Here is a 25,031-nt window from a genome sequence, read left to right as displayed (position 1 = left end):
CTGCCCTGGCCATATCTCCCACTTGGGTGAAAGGATATCTCTGGGAAACCCAGAGGATCAGCAGGTGGTCCCCCCGGCCCCTCCTTATCCTGGCAGAACGTGTGCTCTGTCTCCGCTGTCCCCTACAGCCCCAGGCTCAGTCCCTGGCCCCCACTCACCCCATTCTCTCCTTCCCCGGCACCAGCACACTTCCCACCCCCTGCCAGCTGTCCTCCCTTCACCTGGCAGTGTCGGCTGTTTGCATGGCAGGATGCGTGGGGTCAGAGACTGGGGAGCAGGCGGGGTGGCCGGGAGACTCGACTGAGTGGGGTGGACTGGTTTCACACAGGACTCCAAGGCAGGTGCTCGGATTATAGACAGCTTCAGAAATATATAGAAACCCAATAGGCCCAAGTTTACTTGGGGGGGTCGAGGGAGGGAGTTTTGCTGAAGTTGTATTCTCCTCCAGCTTGATTCTCCTAGTGCTTCTCACCGTGGGTCTGCCTTGTGGGTCCCTGTTTTGGCCTCTGGGGTTAGGCCATTGCATCCAAGGCCTTACCGAAGCCCCTCTAGCTGGTCAGAGCCCGTGTCCTGAAGTTCAGAGAAGGCCAGGGCGTGCACTAGAGACTCAGGTCAAGATACAGGCGCGAAGGCACACCTGGAACGACGGAAGAGGAGACATGGACACCGTTGCAGATAAACAGAGAGGCAGGGAGATAGAAAGGGGAGGTGGAGGCAGAGAGACGGGCAGTGTGGATGAGGCTGCAGAGAGCTGAGAGCGACCCAGGAAGGAAGCAGGAAGAGCCAGCCACGCAGGCACAAGGGCTCTTCTCAGCCTTCCCTGGCGCTGGGAGGCTCCGGCCAGAGCTGGGAAGCCGAAGTAGCAGGTTATCTCCACTAGAGGGGACTCTTGAAAACCAGGCTTGGCTCTAAACAGTGGCTTTTGTGCTTTTCTTTTTAGAAGAGAAAAAAAAAATAGATGAGATATATTAGAAACTCCCAGCTGTCACTACCCAGAGACCACAACTGGTGGGGTCCTATTGCCACCGGGACCTCGGGGGCCCCTGTCTGGTTGCAGGGGGCTGGAAGGTGCCTGCAGCACTAGGCAGCGCTGGGGAGAGAGGCCTGCCCCGACAGGATGTGTCTGGGCTGGGAGGCGGGAGGGGGCACATTCTGCAGTTAGCAGGCAGTCCAGTCCGCCGGCTGGCCCGCCAAGAGCCTCTTGCCTTTCTTTATCAGCGAGAGGAGTTTTTGGCCCATCCCCAAGGTGCCTTCACATGCCTTCCCTGCTTCCAACTCCCTGAATGTGGATTTTACAAACACTCTCAGGTGGTGGCAAAACTGCTCCTGAGGAGACTTTTTAAAAAAGACCTTTCAGGAGCTGAACGCATGTCAACGTTGTATCAGTGATTTAATCTTTGTCTTCATAGTCTCTGCGGGAGCCTTTCTCTGAATTATAATTCCCCCTTTCATTTCAGCGGAGGACAATATCGAGAGAGAGCAGAGTCCAGAGGCTTTTCTCATCTAAGGAGATAATAACTGTCTAACAGGGGTATGGAAAAATGGGGAAGTTTGGGGACAGGCAGGAGGCCAGAGAGTAGCAGGGTCTCTTCAGATCTGATACCGTCCCCTGATGTTTCATCTTGGTTTGCCTTTGGCTCAAATTTACCTGGGGGTCAAGGGTTGGGGGGGAGGGGGGACAGAGAAAAGAAAGAATAAAAACAAGATAAATGTATCGTGTTATAAAAGTTTAATTCTGCTTTTCCTTGGCTAAAATTGCTTTCAGGGTGAGAGATAAAAGGCAATGAGTTGCCCTTGGAAAGTTCAACTCATGTTTCAGAAGGAAGAGGAGGAATCGTAGGGCTCCCAGTGAATAGCTGGGGGATGATCCTCGTCCCCTCCCGTGTGACCCCCCTGCCCCCAGACAAACACACCTTCTCTGGAGGCTCTGAGAGGATGGCAGCCTGTGACAGAGGTGCCCCCAGCACTTCCTAGCCCTCTCCTTCCTCCCAGGGTTTCCCTGGTTGTTTCTAAACAACCTGAGCTCCTGGTTTGGCCATGGAGGGGACAGAGGAAGGAGGGAGGAGGGCGTGCTACCGAACATCCCCTCCAACCTCACCTTTATACTTGGATCTTTGCACTACGGTTCTTGCCCCTTGCCCTGAACCAAATAGGAAGACACTGAAAGCAGGAATTGGAATTCATTTAAGTTTAAATAAATAGGGATCGATCACCTATGCAGTGCCAAGACTGTAGTAGCTCCCTCTTCGCAGAAAGATGAAAAAGTAATAGGTCCTACCTTCAAGGACTTTACAGCGTACTAGGGAGAAGGGGAAGAGGATTGCGTACGCCAAGTACCCCCAGATATCTTTAGTAGAAGGCAGAATGGAGTTAGTTGTATTCTGGGGGTTCAGAGGAGGTGAGGGCAGGGAGCTCTCCAAAGCATGTGCTCTAAGGCAGTGGGAGGTGGACATTTCCAGGAAGATGCTGGGGCACTTCACAGTTTCCTACGAAGAATGACTGTCTAATTCTCTCCTCTCCTCTGGCCTCTCAGAACCACCCCTACCTAACAATTTTCACCCTCATTCTCCTCTGTGGGTTTTAAACTAAACATTAGCATTAGTTTCTATTAGTCAATATCCTAGAGCGAGGTCTCTGGGGTGCACATTCCCGAGGGTTTTCTTGTTGTAGTCTATGTAAATTTCATCCCCATCCCTCTCCGGTGCCTCTGAAGCTGGCAGTGTAGACGCCAGTGGGGTTCATCAGGAAATGTTCACATTTAAGTGTCCAGAATCCTGCAGTTCCTCACCCATTCTTACCTGAAGGAAATCATTCCATGGATGGGACCTGAGAGAAAATTCAGATTTTATCTCTACACCTTGGTTGAGCCAGGACCTGCCTCTGCCGTATGTTTGCTACCTGGAGAAGGATCCACTGTCTTTTAAGGTCCAGAAAGAAGGCAGAGGAGGACTCATGGGGGGAAATTACAAGGAGGCAGATTTCAACTCAACTTAAAACATTCTCTGAGCCTGGGAAGGGAAGTAGTGCTCTCCCTGCGCCTAGGGGAGAGGTGCTCCAGGGGGCTGGGTCCCTACCCTGCACGCACAGAACTGGGGGACAGGCTGGGGCTTCCAGAGGCCTGTGAAACCTTTGAAATCCTATGCTTTCCTAAGAATTATGTGGGTATGTATATTTATGTATTTCTGAAGAGAAGGAGTTTGTGATTCCCCTTGCCCCACCATGAAGAACCACTGGACTCCCTCCCGTCCCCAGGGCCTTTCCTGTCCTTAGTTTCTGCCTCTGCTCTGGTGCTGGAACCCAAGGGCCTCCCTCAAGTCCCAGAGTGGTGGAGGACACACTCTCAGAGTGAACAGGAGCAGTCCAGGGACAACCAGAGTGTCAGAGGTGCCCTCGGATTGTGATTGCTCTGTGACTTGTTGTGATTGCTCTGTGACTACGGACAGGCCATTTAACGTCTCTGAGCAGGGCCTGGGGGCGCAGGCAGCCAGACAGAGCTCTGCACCCTTCAAGGGAGAGAGGGTGGAGGCTCAGGAGGAGAGGAAGGGGTGTGTAGAAAAGCCCTGCCTGCCAGGTAAGGGCATGGGGACCAACGGGCAGACAGAAGTGGCGAGAGGGGATGTTGCCTCTTTGAAGCGGTTTCCTGCTTCAGAAAAGCGAAAGGCCTCGGCTGGGCTGGGTAAATATTACGTTGGCCTCTGACCTCCCACCTCCCCTGACTGCTCCCCGGCTTCCCATTTTTTTTCTCCCAAGGCACAAAGATACCTGAGGGAGAAGAGGCTATTTTGCAAACTTCACAGAGGACAGGGCTGTTAGCGAAAGCCCAGCCCAAAGCCTAACAGGAAGACCCAGGCCCCCTCTCTGTCCACAGACAGGAGACCCCCACCCCACCCCCATCCCACGTAGCTCTGCCAGGTCTCTGCTCCAGTGGTGGGCAGTGGCGTTTGCCAGGAAGAGGGCTGTCTCAGGATTTCACAGTCCCCCGAGGATACTGACACCCCCACCCTCGCCCCAGCTGTCTGTGCCTTCCTGACAAGTCCTTGCACTTTCTGTGGATTAAAAACCCACGCCACCACCTTTTCTGCAAAGCAAACACCGCTCTCCCCCCAGGTTTATTCAGAAATGAACGAAATTCTAGTCTACCACCCTGATCAAGTGACCTCTCAGGGCATCAAGCCCTTCAATTTTGGGGGGCTGAGGACTTAGAATGATCGGAAATGCATGTGGATCTGGAAGCCACACCCAGCGCCCTCCTGCAGGAGGTCTGGCCCCTGCTAAGACGGTTGAGAACAGATGGTCAGGAAGAGCCTGGTGTCAAAGAATAGGTCCTAACACACAGGAACAAAGGGCCTCCCTTCTCACTTGGAGCCCTTCCGTCTTCCTAAAGATTTCTCACCTGTTGACCAGTGCTTGCTCTCCATTTGTCCCCTGGTCCCAGGAGGGAGACAAGAAGGAGTCACAAGATACTCTGGCAGAACTGGCTCCTGCCTCTCCCTGCAGACCTCAGTTTCTCCATCTGTACAATGGGAATGAATGTTTTTCATGACTGCTCAAGAGCCCTGGAGCCAGGCACGGGAACATGGTATTAGGGGAGTTGGAAAATGACAAGTGCTGTAAACATGGAAAACCATCCTATACTTTAGAGCAGGAATTAAAAGCCAAGCTAGGGATATTTTTCTCCCCACCCCACTGTCTCTCTCTCTCTAAATTTGTTTGGAATTTTCTGAGAAAAATAAGATTACACTTAAAGAAAATTTGCGTGCTAAAGTATAAAGGGCTTAAGCCTCACTGGAGACTAGAAACCGAAAGGAATGATAATGGTGGCCCTGGCAATGAGGCCACATGCAGGGCTTGTGGTCAGTACTTAGCCAGTGGGATTGGAAGTTGAATTCTGAATTTGCTACCCTTGGGTTTTTGGTGCCTTCAGCTCTGAGCAGAAATGAATGACCATAGAACTGGTCACAGAGTTGGCATTGCTCTGGGAGCCAACCTCCCACGGCAGGGGAAGGGGCAGATCTCATTGGTCTCTGGCTGTCTGGCTGCAATAGGGCTTGCATCTCCCCTGCAGAGAGAGCTCCTAGGGGCAGGGGCAGCAGGAAGAGCATAAGCAGGAGCAGCGGTCAGGAACCCACACTGGATGCTAGGTCTTAAGGGTTGGATCCTTGGCTGGCATTGATCATTGGTGAAAACACAGCAGGTCTAGCGAGAAGCATCAGCTGTCTCCTAGTAGACCAAGAAGCTCCCTGATGACCCTTTCAGCTGGAGCATGAGGTGCCTTGTCCCTTGTTGGAAGGGCAGCGTGCGGAAAGGTGCCTGTCATGTAAGAGAGCCCCGTGCATTGACAACACTTTCCAGCAGTCTACTGTAGAACATGGGGGTGGCAAGATGCCTTGATTTTCTTTTCTAAATATTATTTTTAAGGAGCAGTTTCCATTACAAAAGAAATAGATATTCTATGTAGAATACTAGAAATGTTTCTGAGTATTTGATAAGCGCTTTTAACCAAGGCCACATAATGGATGTGAAACTCAAGCCCAGACTGGGTAACCGGATTACCCTCAGCCACACAGCAAGTTGCCATTCACTGCTCTCTAGTTGTGAGGACTCTTGTTTGCCCCACCCTCACCCAGCACACTCTCTTGATCTGCCCACTTAGTCACCTTCTCTTTCCAGTCTCTTGTCCCCCAAGCCCCATGCCCAGCAACTCCCCTGTCTGTCTCCCTTGAGTTTGAGCAGGCATGCATCTATCTCATGATGAACCAGCATTTCCCCGAGAACTGATCTCTCCTCTCTGCCCATCTGCTGGCCCTTCGCACACACCACGGCCCCTCTGTGGCGCTGGGCAGTGTGGTGTATAAAGTGCCCCCTCCCTTAAATAGCTCCAACCAGCTTTCCTCCATCCACAGCAAGCCTTGCTATTTGCACAGTCAATGGCTCTGGCAAGGCCAAGCCGCCCCTCCCTCCCCAGAGGCACTGTGGGCACTGTTTGTGTTTCAGTCTCTATAGACTCAGCATTCACAACTTGAAGAGGCTGAGACAATGACCCGAGCAGCTGCCTGCAGACTGTGCTGGCTGGGAGGCGCAGAGAGCTCCGGACTCTCAGAAGTCTGCAGGCAGTGAGAGGCCCAGAGGGTCGGGCCAACCAGGGCTAGCACACCATGCACCTGTGAGCTTTCCCAGGCAGCTGTGGCAGGCCCAGAGGAATGAGCAGGGACAGGGATCCAGAGGACTTGGTCCAGGCCACCTGATTGGCATCCGCTGCATGGCCCCAAGCAAAGCTTCCTTGGTCAAACTTTGCACCAGCTTTGTAGTCCCTGGGGGCCTGGAGGAAAAAGCAGGGCCCTGGCTCAGGAAGCAGCCATTTCTGCACTGTGGACAGGAAGGGGCAGCATTTGTCCAGGTAAAGAAAAACAGGAAGCTTCTCCAGGTAGAAGAAAGGTACATTTTGCAGGGAGTTTTAAAGTTGGCGCCACATAATTTCATTCGATCGAGCAAGTGTTTATAGAATATCTATATGCTGAGGATGGCAGGAGGGAGACAAGTCATTGTCCAGGCCCTTGAGGAGGTTACAATGCGGCAAAGGAGAAAGGGCGTGCACACAAATCATGGTCATCTATTGAAGGAGGACAGAAGGGAGCGAGGTTAACCAGTCTTCCAACCCTGGAAGGGGCCATCTAGGGAGGGAATGAGCTCTACATCATTTGGAGGATTCAAGCAGAAGTTGGAAGATGGCCAGGTCTCAAGAAGGGGTTCCTGTGTGGGGCAGAAAGGTATCATGGGTGACAGCTGACATCCCCACCCACCCGAAGTCCTTTAAGCTTGAGTCTCCCTTTTTGCTGCTCTGTAAATGCAGGGGAGGATTCAGCGGAGGAAAAGGCTCTGTTGAAAAGTGAAGTTGAGTGTCAGGTGGGTAAAAATGACCTGCAGCTACTGGCCTTAATTCTAAAGTAAGTAATGTGGTTCTCACACCTCCAGCCCCACAGCTCTCTCCTGGAGCAGGGTGCCAGGAAGGCTAGGCTGGGATTAGCCCCAGTGTCCCCTGGAGCCAGAATTCTCCTAATCATGTTAAAATTAGCACTCCCTCTACAAGCAGGGGCAGACCCCTCTGAACTGAGATTTGGTCCATTCTCTGCTTGCACAGCTAACTTCTAATCATTGTCATAAACAGGATGGAAGCAGCTGCTCACTCCAGTCTATTATCAGCTTGGTTGGAGACAGAGAAATTTAAATGACAGTAAGATGCTTAGCAAAGAAACGAAAGTCAGTGTTAAAAATAAAGAAAACAAGACAGCTTGTTTCATCGAAATAGAAGGGTTATTAAACAGCCCTGAATTAATCAGTGATCTGCCACGGTTGGGAATAGGAGAGCAGCAAGGCCGGGGCTCAGAGCGGGGAGGAGGTGGAGGCAGGACAGGCTTCTGAGACAGGTAGGAGCCGGCGGTGCTCTGGGGCTGGCTGCAGGGACGGTGGAGACCTGTGCTCAGAGGGGAGCTGGCGCCCGGCTTTCTGCAGGTGGGGAGAGGGGACACTTTGGCACAGTCCCTGCAGGTTAGTGCTCCTGGACCCTTTTCATCTCCCACCACCTGTGCAAGCCCCGGGGGCCGTGTCCAGGCCTCAGCCCCTCCCCAGCCCTCCTTCCCACCAGCCAGAACTGGGCAAGAGCCGAATGGCATTGAGTGGATGGCCAGAAGCCCCCAGGCCCTGGCTCCCCGCTTTCACAGGGGGTCCCCAAGACTTCAACTCCCAGTCCTTAGACTCCACCCCCATTCCCGAGGAGTGGTCCCAGGACATCCCCAGACCAGAGTGTTGCCCACCTGAAGGCAGACGCTGACCTCTGGAGTAGTGAGCTCTCCCTGGCTGGTTTGCAGCGCCAGACAGCAGGGAAGCAAGGGGACATGTTTAACTCCTGGACCCCCACGTCCAAGCCCCACTTCCACATCTGGTGGCTTAGCCAAAATATTTAACCTCAAACAGACCTAAGTCCTCTCACCTGTGAAGCGGTGATGCTGATGGTGCTGTCAGCCTCACGGGCTTGTGTGAGGGTCCATCAGTGCATCATGTATTGGGATTCTTAGGGAACTGTAAAACCACGGCACACATGCTAGTTCCGATGACAGTGGGGTCCCTCGGAGACTCCGAAGCAAACGTCAGAAGAAAGGTTTTCCGGAGGGGACGGAGGGTGTCTGGGAGGAAAGCAGACTGGCTCACGCCTTGGCAGGGGCGCGGAGGGGCGGGCGGCCACCGTGCACATCTGTGTGCACACGTGCACCATGTGGGTGTGCAGCTCCTCGGATCTTGAGTCAATCACTCCGGGAGCGTTTTCTTTGCTCTCTGACCTCCACATTCTTTCTCCTCACCCCTCCCTCCCGCTTCCCTCCCGGGGCCCTCCTGGCTGTTTACCCTTTTCCAGGCTCCTCTCTCACACCCCATTCATCATCTAGAGCCAGATTCTCACTCAGGGAGCTCTTTTCATCTCCCGAGGCCCAGGTCCTGCCGCCCGGGCCTGCCATTCCCCTGCCTCCCTTCAGTGCATTCTTCGCCCTGTCTGGCTGCTCCGGTTAATTGTGCCCTTCACCTTCCCATACCAGGGGGCTGGGGGATCCTGGGCACCCGGAGCTGATTGGGCCTCAAGGGCCTCAAAAGTCTGCCTCCCCTGCTCCCTTAGCAAGGGACGATGCCCCCCACCCCAGGTGTGTAAGGGTCCTCCAGGCTGAGTGCCTGTGCATCTTGGCACACACCAGGCCCCTTAAGTGGTCGAACCTCTGCCCGGACCCCAACCGCCCCTCAGTTTCCGTGCGCCCCTTTCATCCGCCGCACAGCACTCCCTTGCTCGGTGTGCATGCGTGTGCTCATGCCTGTTACTTAAGAGCGGCCGCCTGACAGCTCGGGATCTTTTCTGCAGGAGCTGGAAATCTCAGACAAAGAGAGAAAAATAATAGAAGCTGCAGGTGGGAGGGACAGGGTAGGGACCCAGCCTGCTTAAGAAGCTTCCTCCTGAAAAGGAGTTGGAGCTTTTTACAGGGAGGCTGGCTGTTGGTTGGGAAAAGCACTGGAGAGAAAGAGAGGCAGGGAAGATAAGGAAGGAAGAACTTCCTCCTGTAGGCCAAGGCAGACCCCCATGGGAAGAGCCCAAAGAATGTGGAGCTCCAGCCTGAGGGAGCTGTTATCTCAGCATCTCCTCCTCCTCTTCCTCCTCCTCTTCCTCCTCCTGACCAGCCTTCCTCTTTCCTCCTTTCCCCACTCCTGTCCTGCCACAAGTGCCTGGACAACTCAGCAAGAGCGGCACACGTGGTCCTAATCACCCCAGGGCTGTGAGAGGAGGTGACCTGGACACGGTGGGGCCACTGGGAGAACTGGGGGGAACGGCTACTTGTGACCTCAGGTCCACGCCGGGGAGAAGGTGGGATGAGCAGCACCCGGTTCCTCCCAGAAGGCTGGGTCTCGGGAGATGCATGCTGATCCACCTCGTTCTGCTGCACAACCACCACCCCTCACCTGCGCTGAAACAGAGCCCTTGATATTTGTCACCACCACACAGGGTGGCCACTGCTGCCAAAGTGACGATGCCCTTGTACGGTGTTTCTTCCAAAACAGAAACAAGAGTAACTGGTGTTTACTCAGCGCAGTAAAGTTGACAAAACAATCTCACATGCATTATGTCACGGATTCTCAGACCACAACCCCGTGAGGTGTCATTTTACAGTGGAGGAAGGTAAGGCTCCAAGAGGTTAAATAACACGTTCAAGGTCACCAAACTAGCAAGTGGTAGAAGTGAGACTGGAGCCCAGGTCTGTTTCCAGAGACCATGGTCTTTTCTCTGCTCGTGCTGCCTGGCAGCGTTCACCAGAGTGAGCTTGACCTCCTTGTAGAAGACCCTCTTCTGAAACCTTCCGAGGGGACTCTCCCCAACCCTCCTCTGCTCTTGATCACTATATGTCGTCAATTTGTCATTGTTTTTTAAATTATTATATGCTTCTCACATGCTCTATGGTATTTCATGGTTTGTGGCTATGGAGCTCTGTTGCCAACACTCTTCCTTCACACGTCTGGATTGTGCGTCTTCAAAGACAGAGCCGTATCCTCCCATTCTTCCCATCTTTCTCGCCACCTCATCCACCTAGCCAAGGACATTTGCCCTTTGCCCAGGTGGTTCAAGACAGCATCCTTCCCAAATGGCTCCCTCCTTCTTCACTACCTGCAAAGGCTATGAGAACTCTCAGAGCCAAGTGTCTTAGTTCAAACCATCTCTTAGGGCAGACTAGCAGGGACAGTGCCAGCTGAGAAAAAGCAAATGAGCATCCTGTGTCCCTCTCTGCTGGTCTCCATAGTTCAGAGTGGGCAGAATACTGAGTGACAGTCATCACGTTAGCCCTGCATGGGATGCCAAGAAACATGAGATATCACTCCTGCCTTCAAAGAGCCTCTAATTCAACGGGGAGATAAGACATAGTCACATAAAAAAAAGAGAGAGGGAACACTGCAACGCAGTGTGTCTGGAATCCACGTGTGCCCAAAACAGCAGTTTTTAATTGACTTTGGAGGAGAGAGTGGTGATTGGAGGCAGAGAGGTCCTAGAGGCTTTGTGAGGCTTTGAAGGATGGGCTGGTGTGGACAGGCAAAGAAGAAAGTGGAGACAGGAATTCCAGGGAGAGGGTGAAACTTAGCAAGGGGTTTGAGGGACTCAACAAACCAACCCGTTTCTTGGGAGTAGAGTCATCTGGGAGAGGCGAGCAGTGAGGCTGAAGAAAGAACCAGCTTGGGAAGGACTTGAACTTGGGCGCTTAGCAGTCATGAGTCAATCTGGGCAACAGCAAGGAGCCCCAGAAGGTGTTTGCACAGGTGAACACCACACTCTGGCATGGGCCTGGCAAAGCTGGACAACGGGTCTGAGGCACAAGACATGAGGCAGCACAAGGCACACCTTGCAGGATGTCCGTGCCTGGGTCTTAGCTGCTGGTGGCTTTCAACAGGGTTCGCCTTAGAGAGAGGCCTGCATGGTGACAATGTGCCTGTCCCACAAGCGCCACTTTCAGTGAGGCAGCACCAGGCTTCCTGGTGAAAAGGCCCACCCTTTTGAACTTTAGGGAGCTCTAGCTTCTGGAAATAGTGTTGAAAAATGCACATCCATCTGGCACTAATGGCCACTTTCCCTGACATGGGGATGAAATGTCAGGGATCAGGAGTGCTCCCTGTCCCTGTCCCTAGAATGCTGTAGTGGCTGTCTCGGTGAGGCCACTGAAGTCAGAAGGGAAGGAAGGTCTGCAAAAGAAAGCAGGGAGTGCTCTCACCTGGGGTCTCCTGGGAGCCATTAACATTTTTCTTCGAGAGGAAAAAGATGTGGACAGCTTCATGGCAGAGTGTAAGTGTGGATTTTAGGGTCAGTCCACGGACTGCAAGTTGAGATAAATGCTTTGTTTGGGTTTTTCCTTACCCCCTCTTTCCTTTTTCCTGCCACTGGTGTGAACCGGAGCAGTGTCATTATTCTTTGAAAACATTATGTTTAATGGCAGCGTAACATGCCATTATGTGGAGTAACCATAATTTATCTAACCATTTAGTTGGGCACTTTTTAACCCTGCTCTTCCGTCCCATTTCAACCTCAAAGAACCCCTGCCTCTTTCTTCTACAGTAAGGACGGGGTGAGAAGGCAGAAGAGAAAGTCCCAGGCTCCTTGGAAAGGTCATTTGGATTTGTTTGGAAAGGTGGCCACCAGCTAGCAAACCTCTTGCCACAAAACACTCAGGGATCCTACCTGGTACCTGAAAACCATGATTCCTGCCGGCACCTGCCTCCGCCCCCCAAATGCTGCCCTGTTACCAAAAGAAAGGAGCAGCTCAGGTTAGATGGAAACCAGACTGTAGAGCCTCAAGTTTTGACCTTTAAAATAAAGCACTTGCCAAGTCTCACTTAACGTTCTAGTGAGTTCTCCCAGACAGTGATGAGAAGATTTGAGTGAAAGATAAATTTGAAAAATCTAAGCGATGAGGAATAATGGGGAAAGCATGGATCTCAGAAATCTCTGCTTCCTACCTGAACATTACTAGTCGAGTTAGCCAGGCCTCCTGAGATTGTTTCATCGTCTGTGAAATGGGGGTAATTCATGCCCACCTTGCAGAATAATCCCACAATGATCAATAGCGTACACAGAGCATCTAACACAGTGTGCCACAGAGCAGGTGGTTAACAAAGAATAGTAATAGTAGCTACTCCTTATTGGTTTTGTCATAGAAAACAAATGGGAGATGCTAGGAGGATGCTACTTGTGGCCCTTAAGATATGAAGTTTCCTCACATGAATTTTGACTTGACTTAGCAAAGCCATAGCCCCACTGTTTACTCCTTTCCCTGCCTTTGGAAGGAGCCTGAGAATTCCTCTTCCTGTCCTTTAATCCCATGACGCCCACCAGAAGAGCAACTCCACTACTAAGACGGTTGAAACTGGGACCTGCTTAGAGTCAGGGGGGAAGTGGTGACCTCTCCCGGACCCCTGAGTGCAGAGGGCAGGCACAGTCCCCAGGCCTGCTTCTCACAACCTCATTCCTCCTAATTCGCAGGAATTCCTTCTGACCCAGGGGAGAGGTGGCCACGGCCAGGCAGGGCTCCTTCCTGATCCTCCCCCAAAGGGGGTTGAAGAGGGCAGAGCCCAAGGAAGGGGGAGCGGAGGATGGGGTGGCAGGGGAGACAGCTGCTTAAAATTGATTGCTCTTGGAGTTTGGTTTATACCACGCGGGGCTCTCAGCTCTGCCCGGGTGGCGACCTTTAGATAATAAAGGGAATTCTGGGAGATTTCTGACAGGCCCGTGACATATGGGACAGGCCTGCAGGGTCAGGCATGTATCTCCCTGCTCCCGGCCCCGGGGTAATGAATCTTGTTTTGACTTTGCACAGCCAGCCCAGCCAGTGCCCCAGAAAGGAACAGAGCCACCCCCACCCCTGGCCCCTCAAATGAGTGCACGTCTCGAAGCCCTTCATAATTCAGGGACACAACTCCAAACTTTTATAGCCTGTGTGAGAAGAGGACAAACACTGCATGTTTTGCTAAGGCCCTGGGAGAGCTGGTGCAGTTTCCAGGGCTCTATCAGAGCCCACGGGCAGACCTGGGAGAAAAACAACAGAAAACCCTGCCTGGCATGAAAAGCAGTGGTCCCAGGACAGGGCCCGTGACTGGAGGAGAAGCTGGGGTGGGACTGAGGTAAGATCTCCCTCTCTCTGGGGTCTGGCAGGTGACAGATTCACTCTTCTGGGTAGGAGCAGAAGAGAGCAGGAGACGCTCTGCAGGAAAAACAGAAATCAGCAAATCGTAACTCTCATCCCCAAGCTGGGAGGGGCAGAGCAAGTGGGTCCGCTGGGCCACTGTTCTCTGCTGCATGAAACAAGCAGCCTTTGCTGACTCCGGTTCCCACGGAAGCGTTAGGAGCAACTGCGTCTCTAAGTTTCTTGGCCCCAAGACTGTTTCTGTCCACCCCTCCCTGCAAACTTGTGTGTGCAGGTACACGCACACACCCCTTTTCTTTAAAAGAACAATTCCTGAGCCAAGAAGTTAGAGCGCCTTTCTCCTCCCTGCTACGTTAGTTTGCTACGGGTGGTGGAACAGAGTCGCACAAACTGGGTGACTTAAACAACACAAATGTATTGTCTCACAGCTCCCAAGGTTGGGAAGTCGGAGATCAAGGTGTCTGCAGGGTTGGTCCCTTCTGAGGGCTGAGAGGAAAGGATCTGTTCCAGGCCCCTCGCCTTGGCCTGTAGATGTGTCTTCCCGCTGTGTCTTCACGTCTTCCCTCTGCGAGTGTCTCTCTGGGTCCACATTTCTCCTGTCTATAAGGACACCAGTCATACTGGGTTAGAGCTCACCTGCGTGAGTTTATCTTGGTTACCGCCCTCAAGGCTCTGTGTCCAAATACGGTCACGTTCTGAGGGACTGGGGGCTAGGACTTCATCCAATACAGGAATTTTGAGGGGACACAGTTCAGCCTGTAACCCCTGTCACCCTGCCTGTGTCTGCCATCAGAGAGGCGGGAGTCCCTCACTGTTACGCAGTCATGTGGGATCCAAGGGCATTTCCAGAGCAGAGCGCTGCCCACAGCTGCCTCCGAGCCTCACCTGGACATGGAGTCTACACCCCCCATTTCCATCTCTTGCTCCTTGTTTATTTGAGAGCCAATGCAGTTTATCCCACCTGTGAAAGAAATCTCTATGTGAAGACAAGTAGGGGGTCCACCTTCTCAGAATGACAACGGGGGCCTGGGTAGAAATTGTTACCCAAAGTTGTCTTGACACGTCCTGGCAGGGCCACAGCGTCACCTTCTCAGGGATGGCAGCCAGGGGTGCACGTAGGCAGGGACCCGTTTTCCTCCTTTCTCTCCTCTCACCTTCCTTCTCCCCCACTCAGGGACGAGGTACAGCCACTTAGCTTCACATAACGGCACGCAGTCTAGGGGAAAAATGACATTCGATTAATGAAGCAAACGCAGCTGGTATAGAAGTGACATCTAAATTGTTCCTTTGGTCCCGTTATTTTCCGTAGAATATTCTCCCTCTCTCCACACCCCTCCCCCTTTTCTCTTTAAATTGCGTGCATAAAATACGCTAATAACGATCTTTGGTGTCTGTGCGTGAGTGACAGCTGAAATAAGAAAAAGACTAATCATACCTCCTGCAGCCCTGTCACATGGAGATTAAATGAGTCTCTCTCCCCACCCCCTCCCTTCCCCCCACCCCTCGCCCCCCCACTCTCCCCTCTTTCCCTTGGTCTGTTCTCAATGAGAATCATGGGCATTTGAATAATAATATTATAGACGCCATCAGGGTGACAGTGGGGGAAAAAATCAGCTCAAACCCATGATTATTCCTTCAATCTAATAATTATTTAAATACCAGATAACTCCTTTCACTCTAATTGAGGCCTTTCAGCTGTCGGCATTACCCGGGGCTTCTGCGTTCGCCCTCTCGCTCACCTTGTGCTACCCAACGTGCCTGGACTACCTCTGAGGTCCCCGTTAGACAGAATGTTTGCACGTACAACTGCGCAAGGGACATTAAGACAGCTCCTTCAGTAACATTCCACCCACAGGGGACAAGCCGGAGCCTCAGGATCTCCCACTGAGACGTTTTTATCCTCTTAGAAATCTTAAAGGGAGCCCTGTGCGATCATCAAGACCCATCCTCTGCCCCTGGGTAAACTTATTCCTAGACAGCTGTCAGGAAAATTCAATGTCAGAAAGTTCTAGAATCTCCTTGGCAGGATGCTCCAAGGATCCTCTCTAGATAGGATGTCCCCCAGAACAGCTAACTTCAGTCCTTCTGCTGCAGTTCTCTTTGGCAAAAAGGAGCTTTCCGGGCTTAGGCTAGATCCAACCTGTCTGAGGGGTTGTGGCACAGGACACTATAGGCCCCCATTCACAGTGTAGGTGACATCCCTCCACTGTGCGACCCTTGCCTGGGCCTGCCCAGGCCTGGAGGAGGTCAGAGGAGGGCTTCCTCCCTGACGCAGAAGGGAGCCATTCCGACATGTCTCTTTCATCCCCTCCGCCCCTTAATCTGAGCCACTTTAAATCTGCTCTGAGCGCCACTTCCCTGCCCAGGCCCAGTGCTACACTCATGTCTGCCCATCACGGGGCCATCCTCAAAGGCACCTTCTTTCCCCAGGACAGTACAGCCTCCAGGCAGAACGCCACCAACTCCCAGGAGCCTTCCACCTATGAGGGAGGAAGCCCCACACTTTTTGTCACAAGGTCTGGGTTCTAATTGCAGCCTGTGCCTGACTCATTTTGAGTCACCTTGGACAATATGTTCCCTTTCTATGGACTCCGGTTTCTTCATCTAAAAAAAAAAAAAAAATAGTGGCTTGGAATAATGTTATAATCTCTTTCAGCATTCACCCTGAATTCCTGTTTTAAAGGCGCTGCCCGTGAAAAGAGAGAGCTGGGGGCGAGGATGGGCCCCCCTCTGCCATGGGACAGGGAGGAGGTTAAGAGAATCCTGAGGGCAGCTGCTAACTTCTTCTCGGACTTCACAGCTCTCATTTCCGTGCTTGCCTTTTCTCCCTGATCACCCGTCTCCTTGGGGTCCTGGCTGTGCAGTAGTACTAATGGGCACCGTTTACTGTACTCTTATGGAAACCGTCAGCACTAGGATGGTGCCGGTAATGGCAGTGCTAGAAGTATGACGTTGTTGGTGACAGTGACAGTAGGAATGGAGACAGAGGTGATGGTGGAGCTACAGATGGGTCCCAGGGTGTGAGAGCTACTAACATGAGCTTTGACTCAATTTGGCAAAATCGTATCCTGAATCTAACTTCTCTCCCCACCAGCTCCTTTTGCAATAGGAGAGGCCGAGTGAAAGCACAGAGGCACATGCACCCAGATCTCCTGAAAAGGGCGACAGAATGGGACGCAGGGAGGAGAGAATCCTCCTTTGAGCCAAACTGGAAATGCTCGATTGTCATTTCCTCCCTGCCTTCCCACTGATGCCCGCAGCAGCTGATCAGGAAAGTATCAGATGCCTTCACTGGCTGTCACCAACACCTGCCTCCTGAATCTTGATCAGGGAGGTGGTGTCATCGGGCCCTCCAAATAAAATATTTAGTGGCACTTGCTTCCCATAGAGGCGAGCAGGGCCTCTCCTTGGCACCGAGAATGCTCCAGCTAAGATGTCCTGGGAGGGTCTGCCATTAAGGTGAGAGTCCCGGAGCAGGATGTCCTGGTTTGAGAATTGGGGTTGGGAAGAAGGAAACTGGCAGGAGAGCAGAGACTTGGGCAAGTTTTGTCTCTTGAGAATGCATGTGACAAGTGACTTTATGAGCTAGACAGAGAGATGCAGCAGAAAGAAGGAAGCATCATTATTGAGAGAAAATTCCTGAGGTTGATTGACACTGGGGTTAGGAGGAAATGCTAGGTATACAAAGTCCTAGGTGTGTATTTACTGGCTTCTACCAAATGGAGGGCGGAAAACTCATTCTAACACAGATGGTGGGATGGATGGAGGTGAGGAGCTGGAAATAGTGACAAATAAATTGCTAACAATAAAGGCTAATGTATCTTGAACACTTAAAATGGGCCAGGAACCATTCTAAGTGCTTTACATGTAAGAATGGATTTCATCATAGTCATCCTATGAGGTAGATATTAGTACTAAACCCATTTTATATAGATCCTGAGATGGCGTCACAGAATGGCAACGTACCTTGACCAAGTGTGCACAGCTATGGGCTCTGTATCCAAGCACCCAAGTTCAGAGCTCATGCATTTAACCACTGCGCCACACTGCCCCCCGTCAGAGGCACAAAGGTGCGTCCTTTCCCCCCACTCTGACTGTGGATAAGAGGTCTGATCCTCACCCACTGGGCCCTGCTTTGGAACAGCTGCTCAGTAACATCAATCTTGGCGCTGCAGTCAGTTGTCCTTATGAAGGAAGGCCACACTCCCGAGGTGGGGTGCAAACCTCCCCTCCACCCCTTACTGCGGGAGACCATGTCTCCTCTTGACTCCAGTGTCCAGTGGCAGCTGCTCCCTGGGGGCGGTCCCTGCACACCATGAGACGAATCCTCTTGGCTGGGTACCAGGAGCAGCCTGTCCCAGGGCAGATGCTGCTGGAGGGTGAGAGAAAAACAGCCCAGCTGTAGCGCTCTGTGGAAAACTCCTGGCCTAATTAGCCTCACCAGGTTGGAGAGAAGGATCTCGGCTACTCTTGGAATCACAGGCTCTAGAAACTGAAGGAACCAAGCCTCAAGGTATCATTTTATCAGAAAGAAGGAATCTTGCAGATTGACTAATTCAAAAACCTTCTGTTTTAATATCAAGAAATAGGCTCAGGGAGATGCTAGACCGATCTAAAGCCACGTCACAATGCATGAGTGACACAAGCAGAATTTGAACCCAGGGCTCCTGAGTCCCCCACCCTTCATCCTGCCCTGTGGCCCAGTACCTTCTAGCCAATTTTTTTCATTCTCAGTCCAACTCCCAGGATCCTACACTTCCACTGGCTTCCCCGCAGTCTGCAGAGAGGCTATGTTAGGACTTGTGCAGTAGCATGACAGAGAAGATCACCATAGAGCTATTCCTTTTCTCCTACCACATGCTTCTACACTGAGCTCAGTCACTGGGTTAGGGAGGGCTGAGGATCAAAAGTCCACCCACAACGTTCAACACATGGAAAGGAAGAATGTAAGCACAAAGAGAAGTCAGGAGCTCTGGTGGGATTCCTGAAGCACGGTCTCCTGGGGAGGCTTCAGTGATCAAATAATAACTAACATAAGTTAAGCACTCACTGTGTGCCTGCAACGCTGCTAAGAGGTTTCCCTACATTGTCTCATTTACTCTCGTGACAGCCCGAGAGACTTGTACTGTAGTTATCCACGTACTACTAGAATGAGAGATGAGACTTGGCTTTCCCAAGATTCCAAATTCGTTCCTAAATTCTCCTTCACGGCAAATGCCACTTGCTGTTCAAACTGTGTCTTGGGCGGGGGGATGCTGAGCAGGGAGATGAGATGGTTGTTCTTCACCTGACACCATGTCCTTTGATGTTATTTCTGCTCCTAGGACCCCCTTCCCCCACCCGCAGGCCAAACATGTGTGCATGTATGTTGTGGAAAAGCCAGGAGTGTAATGTCCACAAATTCAGTGTGATGGTGTCTCTGAGAGCACTTTCTAAAATGCAAACCCCAAGCACAGTGTGGTGACAGTTCTCCTCCTGCTCCTTGGACCACCTGTGGCCAAGGGAGCCTTGCTCCCCGGCGAGAGGGGCGTGCAGAGAACGGCTTCTTGCGGTTCCCAGTCCAGCTGGAGAATTTGAGGATTCTGTTATTTCCTTTCCACGGCTCCTCTTCAGGAATTCACGTCCTGCTACCGGCCTCAGGACATAGCTAAAAATAACCTCTGGTTTCCAAACCGAAAGCTCCTCCGTCTGTTGGGAGGCTTTGCCGGTGTGTGCGTGGGGCCGGAAGGGCTGTGTCGGAGTAGCTGAGGTCAGCCTGCGCCTCACGCTGCTGTTGCCTTCCTCTTTCCAAGGAAGCCCGGGGCCCCATGAGTCACCCCAGTGGAGTGTGATTAGAGAAGGGGAGTCAGGCGGGACCTACCCTGGCACCGTGGTGGCTGCGAGGCCCAGGATGCAGAGTTGAAAAGTAGCTAAAGATATAAAGAAAAAAAACTAGGGGATTCTCAAAGTGATGTCTGCTCTAATTATAACACCGTCCAGCCAGCGTGGGGAATAGAGAGGGACAGACAGACCTCGCCTAAGCTGCCTTGGAGCAAATTCTCCACCCTTTGCTCGGGTGTTTCCATTCCTGCTGCCTCATGTGCCCAGAGTTCTGTCTGGACTTGCCCGAGAAGGTTGCTGGAAGATCTGTCCAGCTGGAGAAGAGATCTCTCTGCAGGACGGCTCGCTGCTTTGCCCCGTCCTGCTGTCCCTCTCCGTAAGTCAGGACAGCGCCTGACACCGATGGGGCAGGCCCTGCTCTCTGACCTCCCCCTTTGCCCAGGAGTCTCTACAGACTTCCCCTGGGACCTCCCCGCCACCCCACCCCCCCGTTGCACCCCTGGACAGCTTCCTTGGAATATGGAAGAGTGAGCACCCAGCCCCTGGCAGCGGAAGAGCTTCAGGGCCTGGGAGTCCGGAGGGAGGGCAAGAATAGAGGTGTCAGGGCCGGAGAGCAGGGTTTGAGCATGGCCAGCGGAGGCCCAGGGTTGATTGCATGGACACTGAAACAGTCGGGAGGCCCCAGCAGCGGCTGAAATGGGAGCACTCCTCACCTTGCTGCTCTTTACTGCTCTCCACATTTTCCCAAACCCAGAACTGCCACCTCAGGTGGCTGAAGATGGACTCAGGCAGCCAGTCCCCCTGGGCAAGGAGACTGGCTCCCTGTGTGCTCTGCCTGCAGAGGAGCAGAAGTGGAAGCAACTTGCTCGGGACCTGGCCGCTTGGCTCCCTGAGGCATCAGGGTGGGCGGTGCGCGGGCACAGCTGGGCATTGCCTGTCGAAGGGACAGTCGTTTGCCTGTCCCCTAGGGGCTTTCCAACCTCCCGAATGGCACACGTAGGAACCCCAGTCTTGTTGGCCACAGCGTAGTTGTTTTCCTAGCAAGTTCTAGCAGCTGGAGATCAGGGGTCCTCCTGGAGGAGAAGGGGCAGAGGCAGTGAGGGGTCCCTCACGCAGGGGGAGCAGCTCCTCTGCTCCCTGTGCACTGGCAGAGCGTGAGCAGTCAAAGACACTTAGCAGTATGAGGCCACGGAAGTCTGAAATTGGGAATTTTATTGCAATATCAGACTCTGGGAGTGGCTGACCTAGAGAGCCGGGGGCAGGGCCTTCCTGACAAGCTTCCAAAACGCAGGAGGGATTTCTACCGGTCTCGGGTAAGAGGTGGGCGAGGAAGGCTGGCTGTAGTGCTGCCATCGGACTGACTGGCTTGGTGAACTTCCACAGTCTTTTAACCCCTCTGAGAGATAAAAACGATGTCCTAAGAGGACAGAAATAGAGATGCTTTATAAAGTAAAAGAAGTACTTTACAGCGTAAAGGCTGGAGACCAAAATAGATAACAGGATTCCCTGAACATCCCTACGAGGGAGAAAGTACGTTAAAAATAGACAAACTGAGACACAGAAGGAAGAGATGCGCAGAGCTAAGCCGGGATGGGGACCGTGGGTCAAGCATTCGTATTTGCGCCTCCTGGAACCGATGTTGGGTCTGACCACTCTGCCTTGTGTTTTCCAGAACCATGTGCGGGCCGACCTAGGAAGGCAGGGCAGATGAGCTCACAGAGGCGCCGTCTCCTCGCCGCGGCCCCTCTCAGGATGGAACAGAGGGGTCCCTGGCCACGGGCCGCGGAGGTTGACAGCTGGTCTGTGGTCCTGCTCTCGGTGGTCTGGGTGCTGCTGGCCCCCCGGGCGGCCGGCATGCCTCAGTTCAGCACTTTCCACTCCGAGAACCGTGACTGGACCTTCAACCACTTGACTGTCCACCGAGGGACGGGGGCCGTCTACGTGGGGGCCATCAACCGGGTCTACAAGCTGACGGGCAACCTGACCATCCAGGTGGCTCACAAGACAGGGCCGGAAGAGGACAACAAGTCCTGCTACCCGCCGCTCATCGTGCAGCCCTGCAGCGAGGTGCTCACGCTCACCAACAACGTCAACAAGCTGCTCATCATCGACTACTCCGAGAACCGGCTGCTGGCCTGCGGGAGCCTCTACCAGGGCGTCTGCAAGCTGCTGCGGCTCGACGACCTCTTCATCCTGGTGGAGCCGTCGCACAAAAAGGAGCACTACCTGTCCAGCGTCAACAAGACGGGCACCATGTACGGGGTGATCGTGCGCTCCGAGGGCGAGGACGGCAAGCTCTTCATCGGCACCGCCGTGGACGGGAAGCAGGATTACTTCCCCACGCTGTCCAGCCGGAAGCTGCCCCGCGACCCCGAGTCCTCAGCCATGCTCGACTACGAGCTCCACAGCGACTTTGTCTCCTCCCTCATCAAGATCCCCTCGGACACGCTGGCCCTGGTCTCCCACTTTGACATCTTCTACATCTACGGCTTCGCCAGCGGGGGCTTCGTCTACTTCCTCACTGTGCAGCCCGACACCCCCGAGGGTGTGGCCATCAACTCGGCCGGGGACCTCTTCTACACCTCGCGCATCGTGCGGCTCTGCAAGGACGACCCCAAGTTCCACTCGTACGTGTCCCTGCCGTTCGGCTGCACCCGGGCCGGGGTGGAGTACCGCCTCCTGCAGGCTGCTTACCTGGCCAAGCCCGGGGACTCGCTGGCCCAGGCCTTCAACATCAGCGGCCAGGACGATGTGCTCTTCGCCATCTTCTCCAAAGGGCAGAAGCAGTACCACCACCCGCCCGACGACTCTGCCCTGTGTGCCTTCCCCATCCGGGCCATCAACCTGCAGATCAAGGAGCGCCTGCAGTCCTGCTACCAGGGCGAGGGCAACCTGGAGCTCAACTGGCTGCTGGGAAAGGACGTCCAGTGCACCAAGGCGGTAAGGAGGCCTGCACCTCTGCTCCTGCTCCGTCGTGCGGGTCCCACCTTCCTGTCCGTGCCCCAGGGCACACCTGCTCCCAGACACCAAGGCCCTGACATGAGAGAGGTTTTCAGGCTCATGTTATAACACAGGGTCTTCCCGACACCAGATACCTGGGACATGTTTGTTGATTCATTAAATCATTCCGAATGTATGTATTGAGTGCCTACATCACACCAGGCCTACTGTAGGTGCTGCAGGCTCCATGGTGAACCATACAGCCGTCCCAAGCTCCCTGCCCTCATGGAGCTTGCAGATCGGGGAGGCGAGACAAATGAACACATCAAGCATGCAGTCTGTCAAATGGTGATAATTGCTGTAGAGAAAAATATAGCAGGGAAGGGGGAGAGGCAGCACCTGTGAGGCTCGACTCACTGAGAAAGTGGTGTTCGAGCAAAGACAGGATGGGAAGAGGGGGAGCCACGCAGGTGTCTGGGGAAGGCGTGCCAGAGAGACAGCAGCAGGTGCAAAGAATTCAGGGCTTGCCTGGAGTGACTGAGGAGCAGCAAGGAGGCCACTGCAGCCAGATCAGAGCATGTGAGAGCAAGAGCAGTAGCATACGAGGTCAGTCAGAGGTAACAGGGACTAGATCTTGTACGTGCAGAGCTGTAGGCCACCGTGATGCCAAGTGAGGGGTCAGGTGGGCATAGGATATCTAAGTCAGATGAGAGGGAAAGGAGTTGAGCTTGATTGATTGAAAACTGGAGGAGAGTTAGGAGTGTGGGCAAAGGCAAAAGAGGAGAAAGGGAGCTCAGGATCCAGACCTGAGGACAGTAGAGACAAGAAAATCAGTGGCAAGCACCATCCTTCCAGAGGGTCAGGGTGCTGCCATCAAAGTGTTCACCATAATCCACCCATGCTTCCATCTACCCACCCATCCCCTTCCCTCCCTACCTTCATCCTTCTATCCATCCATCCATCGTCCAGCCATCCATCCTCCTTCCCTCTCTCTCCCCCTCCATCCATTCACCCCTTCATCCATTTATTCATCCTCCACCCATCCCACCATCCATCCATCCATTCACCTGCCTCTCCCTTTATCCCCCCTCCTCCCATCCTCCGTCTCTTAATCCTTCCATCCATCCCTTTTCTATCCATCATCCATCCACCCACCCATCCCTCCCTCTATCCATTTAACAAACGAGCATTGAAGGTCTCCTGAGTGCCTGGCACTGTACTAGGCACTGGGGATGCAAACACAAAGAAACATGATCACTACTTTCAAAGGTCGAATAATCTAGTGGGATGGGGGGAGAGAGGGAGATAAAAACAGCTGGCAACACAATGTAGTAGCTAAGAGTCTAACAGTTTGGGCTTCTGAGACAAAAACCAGGGTTCAAATCTCTGCTTCTTCCTGGCTTCAGAAGCAATGTAACATCTCTGCCTTGTCATCTGTGAAATGGGAATCATAATGCCTACCTCATGGGGTGATCGGATGAGATAACAAATAGATTAGCCCCGTGCCTGGAAATGTTATGTCTACCATTTTTAGTTAACTGTTAGGAAATGTGACAAGTGCTGAAATAGCTTTCTGTACACAGTGCTGTGGGCTCTGGATCTGCAGCCTGGGGAAAAATCTGAGACCAAGGGGCCCATATGGCTGCTTTCTGTGTCTCCTAAAGTGAGGACTCCTGCCATTGAGATCAACAACCACTTGTCAAAGCAAGAAGGCAGGGCAGGCCTAGGCTGTGCTTCTGTTCCTGTCATCATCTGCTAGGTTGGGTAGGATAGTGGCTAAGACAATAGGCTTTGAAGTCCAACAGATAGGGATTAAAAATCAGATCTGCCACTTACTCCTCGTGTGACTCTCGGAAAGTTGTGTACCTGGTCTGAGCTATAATTTTTTCATGTTTAAAACAGGGACAATGTTACCCTCTTTTTATGGTTATTATGAGGCTCCAATAGAAAATTTATGTGAAATGCTTAGTACAATACTTGGAATATACTAAGCATTCAATAAATGGGCAGCAATGATTATTAATATTAATCACAGTAATAAGGAACCAGTTATTTTCTTAGTTAGCTTGCTTTCATAACGTGAGGGAAGCTGGGATAGATAATTCCCAAATTTCTTTCCAGCGCTAAAATTCTATGCCCAGTGGACCTAACCAATTGGGAGGAGTGGAGAGGAAATGTAAGGGTTAACCCCGTGTGGAGTCCAGCCTGGTTCCCATAATCCAGAGGGGGCCTTGTCAGGAGGAAACCGCTGATTCCTGCCTGGTTCTGAGCCAGAGGAAAGAGGAAGATGACACCTTTCTCTGCTCCAGTGGTGGTGCAGAGAGACAAGCCTGGGCTAGTGACCAAAGGACAGCAAAGGTACTAGGAGAGAGGTGACAGGAGGTGGGACCAGGGCCTCAGAGTGAAGAGCCCCTCACCTGCCCCTACTTCAGCACCACACCTGTCTGGTGCAGGGACCACAAGCAGAAAGGCCCCTTCACAGCCCTTGTCGTCCAAAGGATCCCAGACCTGGGGACCCAGAGACATTTTGGTGGCCTTAGAGGGGATTAAGGATGAATGAGAGAAGCTGTGGTCCCTGAGCTTGATTTTAACATGGCTCTGGAATAACATGGAAGTTCCAGCTCAAGGATTTTGAGCTCGGACCTCAGAAAAGGCATGGGGAAGGGGACTGTCACTCACTGTACTACAGGTTAGGCTTGGCAATTTAAATGTTATCTCATTTGCTCCTCACAGTGACTCGATAAGGCATGAATTATCATCCTCATTTTACAGATGGGAAAACAAAGGCTCACAGAGACTAAGCAGATGGCTTAAATCAACACAACGATAAATGATTAAGCAGGGATTTTAATTCAGTTTGCCTGTGTGCCTGCTAAGTCCAGGTTCTTTCTGTTTCATCATTCTGCCTCCAAGGAGAGCCAAAGACCAAGCTCTCACCCTTTGAGCAACAGTAAAGGGGCATCAGGTGTTTGGGAGTATCCGGCAATATATTGAGAAAGAAATTGAGGAGAAAAAGAAATGCCAGCCAATCCCCAGGGCTCGGGCTCAGAACAAACCATT

At 52.7% G+C, this 25,031-nt stretch overlaps 1 protein-coding gene across 1 annotated transcript in view; it reads left to right on the top strand.

The window, feature by feature from the left end:
- The window catches only part of PLXNA2 (plexin A2), a 201,949-nt gene that overhangs the window by 4,319 nt on the left and 172,599 nt on the right, over nucleotides 1-25,031 (top strand). Inside the window, exon 2 of the mRNA XM_045536127.1 lies at nucleotides 20,704-21,971. Within this exon, the coding sequence (XP_045392083.1) occupies nucleotides 20,739-21,971 (1,233 nt within the window). The 5' untranslated portion in view covers nucleotides 20,704-20,738. The remainder of the gene's footprint in view (nucleotides 1-20,703; nucleotides 21,972-25,031) is intronic.

Source organism: Lemur catta, chromosome 23 (genome assembly GCF_020740605.2).
Source record: "Lemur catta isolate mLemCat1 chromosome 23, mLemCat1.pri, whole genome shotgun sequence".
NCBI classification, from domain to species: Eukaryota; Metazoa; Chordata; class Mammalia; order Primates; family Lemuridae; genus Lemur; species Lemur catta.
Note: the sequence above shows the minus strand (reverse complement) of the source record. Positions and strands in the feature narration are given on the sequence as shown.